The 12,465-nt window shown below is 39.0% G+C and overlaps 1 protein-coding gene across 1 annotated transcript; it reads right to left on the bottom strand.

Moving 5' to 3' along the window:
- Window positions 1-10,434: 10,434 nt before the first annotated feature.
- Window positions 10,435-11,361, bottom strand: LOC127216262 (olfactory receptor 1509). Its single transcript, XM_051176884.1, has one exon. It carries the CDS (start codon window positions 11,359-11,361, stop codon window positions 10,435-10,437), a length of 927 nt encoding a protein of 308 aa, XP_051032841.1.
- Between the last annotated feature and the right edge of the window lie 1,104 nt (window positions 11,362-12,465).

Here is a 12,465-nt window from a genome sequence, read left to right as displayed (position 1 = left end):
CTTTGTATATTTTGGAGATCAGCCCTTTGTCAGATGTAGGATTAGTGAAAATCTTTCCCGGTCTGTGGGGTGCCATATTTGGGGCATAGATGTTCAGAATTGGGACTTTGTCTTGATGGATATCTCCTGTGATGAATAAGAAATGACCACCTTCATCTCTTTTGATTAATTTTGGTTTGAAGTCTAACTTATTAGATATTAGGATAGCCACACCTGCTTGCTTCTTGGGTTCATTTGATTGGAAGATCTTTTCCCAATCCTTTTCCTTGAGGTAATGTCTATCTTTGAAGCTTAGATGTATTTCTTGTATGCAGCAAAAGGATGAATTCTGTCTTCATATCCATTCTGTTAGCCTGTGTCTTTTTATAGGTGAGTTAAGACCATTAATGTTGAGGGAAAGTAAGGACCATTGATTGTTAATGCTTGTTTGTTTTAGATTTGTTGTAGGCAATGGTATTGTGAATATATTTGTCCTGCTTTACCCTTGGGTTCTGGTGAAGTGGGATTATCTGTTGCCTGCATCTTTGTGAGCATAGTTAACTTCCTTGGGTTGGAGTTTGGGCTGGATTTGTAGATACGTATTGTGAAAATCTGGCTTTGTCATTAAATATCTTGTTTTCTCCATCTATAGTGATTGAGAGTTTTGCTGGGTATAGTAGCCTGGGCTGGCATCCGTGGACTCTTAGTACTTGTAGAACATCTATCAAGGACCTTCTGGCCTTGAGAGTTTTCATGGAGAAGTCAGGTGTAATTTTGATAGGTCTGCCTTTATATGTTATCTGGCCTTTTTCCTTCACTACTCTTAATATTCTTTCTTTATTCTGTATGTTAGGTGTTTTGATTATTATGTGTTGAGGGGTCTTTTTTCTTTGGTCCAGTCTATTTGGTGTTTGGTATGCTTCTTGTACTTTCATAGGCATGTCCTTCTTCAGATTGGGAAAGTTTTCCTCAATGATTTTGTTGAATATGTTTTCTGCACCTTTGAGCTGAGCTTCTTCGCCTTCCTCTATGCCTATTATTCTTAGGTTTGGCCTTTTCACGGTGTCCCACATTTCCTGGATGTTGTGTGTTAAGGATTTGTTGGATTTACTATATCTTCAGCGCCTGAGATTCTCTCTTCCATCTCTTATATACTATTGGTTATGCTTGTGTCTGTAGTTCCTGATCGTTTGCCCAGTTTTTCTATCTCCAGCATTCCTTCAGTTTGTGTTTTCTTTATTGTCTCTATTTCAGTTTTCAATTATTGAACAGTTTCCTTCACCTGTTTAATTGTTTTTTTTTTCTTGGCTTTCTGTACTTTCTTTAAGAAATTTGTTCATTTCTTCCAAATTTTTGCTTGTTTTTTCTTCCATTTCTTTAAGGGATTTTCTCACATCGTCTTTGAGGGCCTCTATCATTTTTATGATGATAATTTTTAAGTTATTCTCTTCTGTTTCATCTGCTTTGGGGTGTTCAGGTTTAGTTGGTATAGAGTCCCTAGATTCTGGTGGTGTTATGCTTGTCTTTTTATTGTTTGGTGTTTTCTTGTATTGCCGTCTTCCCATTGCTTCTTCCAGTAGGTGCAGGTGGGCAGGTGGGGTCTGTCTCTCTCTCTCTCTTTCTCTCTCTCTCTCTCTCTCTCTCTCTCTCTCTCTCTCTCTCTCTCTCTCTCTCTCTCTCTCTCTCTCTCTCTCTCTCTCTCTCTCATACTCCCTAAGTGGGCTTAGGCGAGTCAGAAGTTCGATGTTGATAGCTCTGGGTGGTCCAGGCTATCTAGGAGGTCTCTCCTCACTCAGGGGCCCAGCGATGGGGGTCAAATTTCAGGCTCCAGCAGAAGACTGGCGATGGGGGTCAAAGATCCCGAAGCCTGGGACTCAGGATATTTCTGCACCAATAGGCAAATCTTGCCTGGGCCTGGCATTCTCCAGCAGAGGCCTCTTGAGCAGAGGCCAGGTAATAGGGGTCAAGGATCCAGCCCACAGGAGCTCAGGATGGCCCAGAGGGGATAGGCAGATCTCTTAGAGGTGCCTGGAACTCCAGTAGAGGACCAGCGATGGGGGTCAGAGACCAGGCAGGTGGGGATTCTGGGTGATCCCGGGTGGATAGGCAGGTCTAGTGTACTCAGAACAGCTCCAGAAGTTCCTCAAAGGTGGCAGGATTCAAGATAATGATTGACAGGTACAGAAAAGGCTTTGACCAAACCAAAAAAAAAAAAAAAAAAAAAAAAAAAAAAACTGAAGAGGCAGAGGCAGAAACAGAAAGGACATACCTTAACATAATAAATGATTTTACACAATTAACCTATAGCCAACATTATACCTAATACAAAAAAAAAAAAGAGGAACAAAACAAGATTGCCTATTCTCTTTACTTCTCTTCAACATAGTGATCAGTGAAGTCTTAGCCAAATCCTAAGTAGGAAATGAAGTCAAATTTTCTTTATTTGCAGTTGATGTGATTCTATACATTAGGGACCCTGAAGACCCCACCAGAAAACTTTCGTAACTAATTAAAAATTTCAGCGAAGTGGCAAGATACAAAATTAAGATGCAAAAATTAGTAAACTCAATCATAAATACACTTGTAAAGAAAAAGAAAAAATGCATACACAATTGCATTAGAATAAACCTAATCAAGGAAATGAAACATTTCTACAATGAAAACATTAAAGCACAAGAAATAAATTGAAGAACATGCTAGAAGGTAAAAAGATCACACTCATATTTATGGACTGAAGGAATTAATAATGTAAAATTGCTATTTTACCAAAAGCAGTCTACAGACTCAGTATATTCTCAACAAAAATCTCAATGCCATTCTTCATAGAAATAGAAAATATAGACCTGCAGATGGCACTGTCCCCTGTCACACCTGGCTGCAGCCACAGTCAAGCCCACCGTGTTCTTTGATATTTCAGCCAGTTCGAGCTCTTGAGTCATGTCTCCTTTGAGCTGTTTGTAGACAAAGTTCCAAAGATATTAGAAGACATTCATTCTCTGAACACGGGAAAGAAAGGATTTGGCTATAAGGATTTGTACAGAATTATTACAGGATTCATGTGCCAGGGTGGTGATTTCACACGCCATAATGGCACTGGCAATGGGTTCATCAACAGGAAAAATTTAAGTATGAGAATTCATCCTGAAGCATACAGTTCCTGGCATCTTGTCCATGGCAAATGCTGGACCAGATACAAATGGCTCCCAGTTTTTTGTTTGTTTGTTTGTTTGTTTGTGGTTTTTTGTTTTTGTTTTTTTTTTTAATCTGCACTGCCAAGACTGAGTGTCTAGATGACAAACATGTGGTCTTTAGGAAGGTGAAGGAAGGCATGAGCATTGTGGAAGCCATGGGGTGTTTTGGATCCAGGAATGGCAAGACTAGCAAAATCATCATTTCTGACTGTGGAAAACTCTAATTCTTTTGACTTGCAAGCATCTCACCCACTAAACCATTCCAACTGTAGCTCAGCAGAGCATCTCCACTCCATCTGCTTGCAATACACTGTAATCTCTGCTCTCACTTAAGTTCTTGGGGTTCCATGCTTTCTTCATTCCCTTTCAAGTCTAGCTGGATTGCACAGTCATGTTTATGATTATGGATAAAAACTAAATAAGAAAAGAAATACAATCTTAACTTTTCATATGGAAGTACAAACTATACCAAATAGTCAAAGCAAGCATGAATAAAAACAATAATGCTGCCAATGTCACATAACTGAGGTCAAGTTTATTACAGAGCTATAAGTAACAAAAACAGCTTGGTATAAAAAATAACTAGACATGTAGATGGATGGAGCAGAACAGAAGACCCAAATAGAAGTGCACATATCAACAAACACCTGACATTTTAGCGAAGATTGCAGAAATATACATTGAAGGGAAGATAGTCTCTTCAGTAGATGATGCTACTAACTGCATATCCATACATTGAAGAATTAAGTTGGGTACCTATATCTCATCAAATACAAACAAAAACAATAACTAATGGACCGAACCCCTTAGTGTAAGACCTGAAAGTCTAAAACTGTTAGATGAAAAAGTAAACACTTGGAAATGTAAGGATTAAAAAAAAAAAAGATTTTCTGAATAGGACTCCTCTAGTCACTCAGAAAATGATCCTAATAACTGATGATGAATTCTTTTGAAGTTAAACATCCTGCACAGCAAGGAAACAGTTATGTAAACAGGGACAGCCTACAAAATGAAAGAAACTGTTGCCAGCTTTGCATTAATCAGAGAGGGTTTATATCTAGAATACCCAAAACTCAAAAAACCAAAGGAAAAAAATCAAACAGGCCAATCAACTAATGGGATAATGAAATGAACAAGCCATTCTCAGAAGTGTTGTACAAATAGCCAATAAACATTTGAAAAATGGGCCACATCAGTAGTCATCAAAGAAATGAAAATTAAAGATACATTGGGATTCCATCTCTCCCCAGTGAAAATGGCAGTCATTAGCAAAATAACAATAAATGTTTGTAAGTATGTAGACAAAGAGGAACCCTTATACCCTGGTAGTGGGGATGTAAACTAGCCCATTCAGTATGGAAATCAGTATGGACATACACATACACACACACACACACACACACAAAAGAACACCATTCCTGGGTGTTTACACAAAGCACTCCAAGTCAACAAGTCAACATTTCAGAGATACCTGCACATCAATGCTTATAGAAGCATTATGCACAATAGCTGTTATAGAACAAAAACAGAGGAATGGGTAAATGAATGTGTGTGTGTGTATGCAATTGCCATTTCTGATTGCCCACCTAAACCACATGGTAAGACCATATTACAGAAGACACCAAACATTCTGGTCATAGGATCTAGAAAAAAACAAGCTGGAACTGGTCTAGAAGCTTCCTCCCTGTTGCCTAGGCAGAAGAAGGAGTGAGACAAGAGTGAAATGCTGATTTCTATGACATGACATTGTATTCTTAAACTCATAGCAACCATGATTATTTATACGAGATCACCACAAGATTGGGACTGTCAACATCTCATCATGAAAAATGAAGGGGGACCTGTCTAGTGTTGAGAGTGGGGTGTTGAAATCTCCCACTGTAAGTGTGTGAGGTGACCACCTTATATGCCATCCTAGAGCCTTCATCTAGCAGCTGATGGAAGTAGAAGCAGACACTCACAGCTAAACATGAGCCAAACTCCTGGAATCCAGTTACAGAGAGGGAAGACTGATGAGCAAAGGGCTCAAGACCAGGCTGGAGAAACCCACAGATACAGCAAACCTGAACAAGGGCAAGCTCATGTACCCCAGTCTGATAGCTGGGAAACCAGCATAGGACCTACCCAGACCCCCTGAATGTGGTGTTAGTTGGGAGGACTGGGCAGTCTATGGGTCCTCTAGTAATGGATCAGTATTTATGCCTAGTTTATGAATAGATGTGGGAGCCCATTCCACATAGAGGGAATCTTTCTCAGCCTAGACACATGGGGGAGGGTCTAGGCCCTGCTCCAAATGATAGGACAGACTTTGAAGCCTCCCCATGGAAGGCCTCACCCTCCCTAGGGAGCAGAAAGGGGATGGGCTGGGGTTTAGTGAGGGTGATAAGAGAGGATCTAAGGGTAAGGGAACTGGGATTGACATGTAAAACAACCTTGTTTCAAATTTAAAAAAAGAAAAAGAAAAAGAAAAATGAAGGGGTTCATGACCACCACCCTCCCTTAGGATTTATAGGCAGATAACAGTTGATGATGCTCCTGAAAACAAACTCGCTCCCACTCTCCAGAAAAAAAAAAAACAAGGAAACTCATTGGACCACACACCCAAAAAGACATAAAGTAGAGGTATAATTGAGAAAAGGGAATTGGCAAGAGTAATTATATACAGTTATTTTAAAATAAAGTAAAACACAAAGTATTGGAACTAAAAATTTTTCAAAAATAAGAAAATTGAGTGTATTAGGTCAACCTAAACAAAATGCTACAATAAAAAAAATCAGCTCAATAACCTCTATGACTGTAGATTCAAACACCCTTAAGTAAATATTAACTGGTTAAAGTCAACAGTATGTGAAAAGAACTACAACCAAGTTGACTTATTCTAACAAGGCAGGGTTAGGTGACACCTAAAGTCAATGTGATTTAACGCATGACTTCATGCCTTTGCACTGCTGAAAAAAAACAAAAACAAAAATAAAAAATAAAACATCACACGCTTTAGCTATCCACAAACCACAGGAGCTGATTCTTCAACGTTCTGAAGGTTGAGAAGTTCAAATTCAATATCAGGTCCAGCATCTGTGGCCCCATTCCATCCTTCCAAATTGCTGGCTGGCTGCTGTGTCCTCTGCAGAGAACTGTGACTATCCATAAGTCAGAGAGGATGGATGGAGAGTGCAGAGAACTGTGACTATATCCATAGGTCAGAAAGGGTGGATGAAGAGTCGGTGTGAGCACTTTCCATCAAGCCCTCTTGTAAGGACGCCCAAGTCCAGCCTTGCTTAATCACCTTCTATAAGCCATGCCTCTGTTTTATTTACTTGTTTATTGTTTGTTTGATCATTCATTCACTTACTAATTGACAGAAACTGGCTGTGTAACCCGAGCTGACTCAAACCCCTACCCCAGGGAGCCAAGTGCTTGGCCAGACTCACAAAAGCAACACCTTTTGTTTTGGATATGTGATTCCAGGGCCTTGTGAATGCCAAGCATATCTTTTCATAATAGCAAGCACACTTTTTCATACAGTCATAGTGCACACTTGGGAAATTGAGGCAGAAGAACTGCAGTTTTTCAAGTTTTGAAAATAAAAATCGTTGCTTTGGCAATTAATTTTCAATATGAAAGCCTGGGATGTGGCTCAGTGGTAGAGCTATAACATGCCTCCAGTCCTTACTGGCATCATGGTAGAGGCACCATTCTGACCTTAAAACCCACCATATAGTTCCCCAACACCTACCATAATGGGTCAAAGACCTAAGTGAAAAGTCCCTAAATGTGCCAGCCTTCCTTTTGGGTTTCTAAAGTTCCACTTCTTACTAACTGAAGTGTGCCTTCCAGTGTATGGTTTTTGTATATTAAAGAAAAAGAGCTATAAGACTCAGGTTTGCATGGCTTGGGCACATTCCCCATGCAGCCACCAGCTAGCAATAAAGGCTTTTTTTTTTTTTTCTGGCTTTCAGAGTGTCTACGCGACGGTCTCTGGTGAGCTGACCTCACAACTGAGCATTTTTCTAGCATACATGAGATTATGAGTTCAATCCTCAGCCTGAAAAGGGAGAAAGGACTGCTGCATGAATTATGTTAACCAACTTAATAAGAAAAAATATATAACTAATATATAATCATCACAGCCTGTGCCAAAAATATATATCTACCAAATTCAGAAATGGCATTTGACAAAACTCTGCACTTGTTCATGTTAAAAATTCACAGAAGCTACATAGAGGAGGAGATTGCTTCACATTTAGAAAGAACATCTGGGTACAAGCTGATCCTACATTCAAAACAGCTGGACAAAACAGCCCTACAGACTACAGCTAGGATATCTGAATCTTCTTCGAATCCCCCAAGACAGCGCCCCTTACCAGCAGGAAGTAGTTTGGAAAGAATGACACTCAAATTCCCAAATATTGTGTATAAATGTTTGTTTTCATTTAATTGGACTTTGTTATATAAAATTAAATAAAAAATAATAAAAAAAAAAAAAAGAAAGAAAAGAAAGAACATCTGGGAAAATCCCTGAAATTAACATACTTGACGTGTGTATGTGTTCCTGGATGTGTACATGTGTATTTTGTGTATACAGAAGCCCATTGAGTCAGAAAAGGATGTCAGACCCCTTGGAATGAGTTACAGGTGGCTGTGAGCCATTGTGTGGTGCTGGGAACTAAACCCAGGTCCTCTGCAAGAACAGCAGTACTCTTAACTTCTGAGCCATCTCTCTGGCCCCAACTTTATATGTTATGAACCACTGAAAGCTTCCTCCTCAGTTGAAAGCAAAGCTGCCTATACTACAAAACCCCTGTTCTATACTATCTTATAGGAACTAGTCAGAACAGTAAGACAGAAAGGAAAGCAAACATGACACAGACCAGAAAGAAGCAAAACATTCATAATGATGCTGTTATCTGGGTGAAAGACTGAAGGCTCTACAGAAGGTCTAAAACACAGCAACTCGATAGCAGAATGCTTGCCACCATTGGCCTTGCATTCCATCTCTATAAAAAAGAGGAATGGTAGCAGAGAGGAAGGAAAAGAAGGATGTGGACAGTGAAGAAAAAGGAAAGAGAAGAATTTGTCTAGAGTAACTTGTGATTGAATTTAGCAATGTCCATGGCATAAAGATAACATATGTAATTTTATTTCTGCAAAACACTAGCTCCTGCCTGCTTTTGCTGCTTCTCTAAATCTGGGCATCTACCGATGCTAACATCAGACTCCATTATCTTTGGCCCTCTAGGGTAATCTCAATACCAATGACTTTCCAGGGATCTTCCTGGCTTTTCAGCACTGACTTGGTGCTGCTGAGGCATCAGCTTTATGCACTGAACCTACCTGGTTCTCTGCCTGTCTGATGTTCAGACAACCACTGTTAGAATATCCAACCTCAGTGATGGGAAAAAAGAAGCAATGGCCCCCAAAAGGCTTGAAAATTAAGTCTATAAAATAAAGAGATGGTAGACACGTTAAGAGAATGTTTGATTTTATTTTTTATAATTTTAATGTGCAAAATGGTTTTTCATAAATTTGTGCCATTGTATTTTACTTCCAGAATTGCCTTTTCTTATTCCCACTTCTCATTCCTGATAAATACAGATAGCGATGTCTCTTCTCCCTTTGCCTTACTTGTTCCCATCATTCCATTCTTCCTACAATGCTTTTTTTCAATGTGGTCCTCATCCTGCTATCATGTCTTATTTGTACTGTGTTTTTTTTTCCTACAGGAGTCCATGTATGAGTAAAAATATATGACTGTTATTTCAAATCTATCTTGGTTTTTGTTGTTTTGTTGGTTGATTTTTTTGTTTTGTTTTGTGTTTTGTTTTGTTTTGAGGCAAGGCCTCATGAAACCCAAGCTGACTTCAAACTCACAATATTTCCATGGCTGGCCTTGAACTCCTGATATTCCTGCCTCCCCGTGCCAAATGCTGAAGTTACAGGCATGCAACACCACCCCTACTTAAGGCTTGTGTCAGTTAATATAGTCATCTCCAGCTTCATCCATGCTCCTGCAACTGCCATAATTTCATTTTTCCTTATAGGAGTGAAATGCATTGTTTATATTTTTTTAAGTAACAAGATATTTGGAGATGGATTTAGTTAATTGTGTTTTATCACAAATTTAAATTATAGTATTAATAAAGAAAAGATAAGTTGATTTTTTTTCCTTCTCTCTCTTTTTTCTTTATTTTTTTTTCCATTTAATTTTATTTTATCTTACTGCAGGGGGAGGTTTCAAGGGCAGAGGGTGGATATGAAAGGACTGGGAAATGAATGAAATGGAGATACATGATATGAAAGACACAAATAATAAATAAGAATAATATTTATCATAAAACACAAGGAAATGATAGGCTCATTCAAATTAATGGATTGAGATTGAATATTGTTCAGTTTTGCTCTCTCCCGAGTTGCCTCTGGAGATGATGTGACCCCAGTCTAGATTCCAGCACTCTCCTCTGTAGACCGACTTTTCCCAAGATGCATGTGGAAATGCATAACAATTTTAAGAAAGAACAATGAGGGAAGACTCACATAACGTCTCTTCAAGCCCCTTATAGAACTAAAATAGCCAAAACAGTGTATTTATTGTAAATATAGGCAGGTAAGTCAATGTGGCAGAGTAAGGAATTACAAATAAATCCATACTTGAAAGATCAAGTCATTTCCAGTAAAAGTAATTTAATAGTAAAACAGCCATCTTGAACTGTGCCAAATCAAGGCAATGGATGAATAAAAATGAATCTCAAATTTATTTCATGTAAAAACTAAACCCCAGAGAAATCATACACCTAGAACATAAAGATAAAACTATAAAATTTGTAAAACAACAAAATAGGCAAAAATCTTTGAGACGTTGAGGTAGACAAGATTCCAGTGTGAAAGGGTCAACCACAAAAATAAAAAAGTTAGAATCAATTTTATCCAAATGCTTAACTTTTGATCCAAGTATTTTATTAAGGAAATAGAGTTGGTCAGTGGTGGCACACACCTTTAATCCCGGCACTCAGGAGGCAAAGGCAGGTAGATCTTAGTAAGTTTGAGGCCAGCCTGGTCTACAGAATTAGACCCTGGACAGCTAAGGCTGTTACAGAGAAGCCCTGTCTCAGAGAGAGAGAGAGAGAGAGAGAGAGAGAGAGAGAGAGAGAGAAGAAAAGAAACATTCATGGCTGTAGAGACAGCTCAGTGCTTCAGAGTCACTTGTTACTTCCACGTTAAGGATGCAGCCACAACTGTTGCTGTTTCTTATAATGCTCCCCACACTTCATGAACAAATTCGTCTCTGCCTGAGTTGCTTCATGGCATTTTTCACCTCCTCATTCCTCAAGGTGTAAATGAGAGGATTCAACAAAGGGGTGACCACAGTGTAGAAGACAGAGACCACCTTGTCAATGGAGAAGCTGGTGTCTGGCCGAGTGTAGATGAAGATACATGGCCCAAAGAACAGGGCAACCACCATGAAGTGGGAGGAGCAGGTGGACAGGGCTTTCCGACGACCTTCTGCTGACTGTTTTCGGAGAGAAAACAGGATTACTGTGTAGGAAGTAACCAAGGCTAGAAAACAGGTGAGGGAGATGGTTCCACTATTTGACACGATCAGAATCCCTGTGAGGTATGTATCTGTGCAGGCCAGCTTGATGACAGGAGGCACATCACAGAAGTAGCTGTCGATAATGTTCGGACCACAGTAGGGTAGACGAATAGTCAAGAAGGTCTGCACAAGTGAATGAACAGTGCCCCCCACCCACAGTGCAAAGACAAGCTGTATACAGACCCTCATGTTCATCACATTAGAGTAGTGCAAAGGGATGCAGATAGCCACATAACGGTCATATGCCATAATTGTCAGCAGAAAGATCTCAGCACAAGCAAAAAGATGTAGGAAGAAGAGTTGTGCAATGCAGTTGTCAAAAGAGATGGTCTTCCTCTCCAAAAGCAAATCCTCCAGCATCTTGGGCACGGTGACAGATGAGTGACAGATATCAATGAAGGACAGGTTGCTCAGAAAGAAGTACATAGGAGTGTGGAGACGTGGACTAAAGACTATGGTAACAACAATGATTGTGTTCCCCAGAAGAGTTAGCACATAAGTGACTGTAAATGGTATGAAAAACAGAATCTCCAACACCCAGTTGTCAGTGAGGCCCAGGAAGACAAACTCAGTCACTCTTGTTTGGTTTAGAGCTCCCATCTAATGAGTGTTCCAGAGGATCTGAGGAGGGCATAAATTTTAAATTATCCTGAGTATGGAGTGTTGAAATGAATGTTTTCCTATGAGGCTTAGCATGAATATGTAAATTATCCAAAATCCTTACCAGTTATTTACCTGGCTATTTATTTTAGAATAATCAGATTAGAATTCTAAAATCATGAAACTCTAGCTAAAACCACTCATTACTCGTTGTCTGCTATTAAGATAAGTGACCTTCAAAACCTTGACAGTCTTTTGTATTGTCCAATGTCCTTTTACAGTCATTAAAATACAATGTATCTTTTACTTGATTTTTTTTTATTATCCCAAAACACTGACTTTAGGAAAATTGTCCTGATTCAATAAAAAAACCTGCTTCTCTTTCATAACTGTCTTATTATACTGAACTATAATAGAAAGTATGAAATTTAGTTTTTATTTTCATTAACTAAACTTTTCTTCAAAAGTACAGAAGTAACAGAAAGATTGTAAGAGCCAGAGGACCTGGAAAACCTGCTGTGAGATAGTGTCTCCTAGAAATGACAGGGAAGCTTCACCCGTGATACTTCAATATGGCTGTCTAAGCAAGATCTGAACAAGTACAATACCAGTAGGCACACTAACATGGAAGGGAGGAACCTCACCGGGCCCAGCCCTAAACGAAGAACTACAGGCAACTAAGGAATACTGAGATTGGAAGAGATAGTCTTCCCCAGGGCTGAGACCCCTATTTGGTTATCCAGTACCAAGTGGTCAGTAATTAAAGAAAAAGAGGCCATGAATTTGAGAGGGAACAAGGGAGGATATGTGGGAGGGACTGGGAAGAGAAAAAGGAAGAGGAAAAATAACATAATTAGATTTTAGTTGTACAAAATTTTTAATTTTCCAAAATGTAGTAACCACACAATTTACCTCTTGCAGCACTTTTCAGGTGCCTTGTACACTGAAGGTTTCCTAAACCATTTTTTTTTTTGGTACTAAACTAACTTCTTAGACATTGATAAACCAATCATTCCTTCACAATAAAACTAATAAGCCACAAATTATAATTCTTGAAATTCTGCAATATGATTTTCTTCCAGGAAATATGGTGTACAAATATTA

This window comes from Phodopus roborovskii, unplaced genomic scaffold (assembly GCF_943737965.1).
Source record: "Phodopus roborovskii unplaced genomic scaffold, PHOROB, whole genome shotgun sequence".
NCBI classification, from domain to species: Eukaryota; Metazoa; Chordata; class Mammalia; order Rodentia; family Cricetidae; genus Phodopus; species Phodopus roborovskii.
Note: the sequence above shows the minus strand (reverse complement) of the source record. Positions and strands in the feature narration are given on the sequence as shown.

Bases quoted from the DNA above. Each gene is read 5' to 3' on its own strand.
- LOC127216262 (XM_051176884.1), bottom strand. From the start codon at position 11,361: ATGGGAGCTCTAAACCAAACAAGAGTGACTGAGTTTGTCTTCCTGGGC.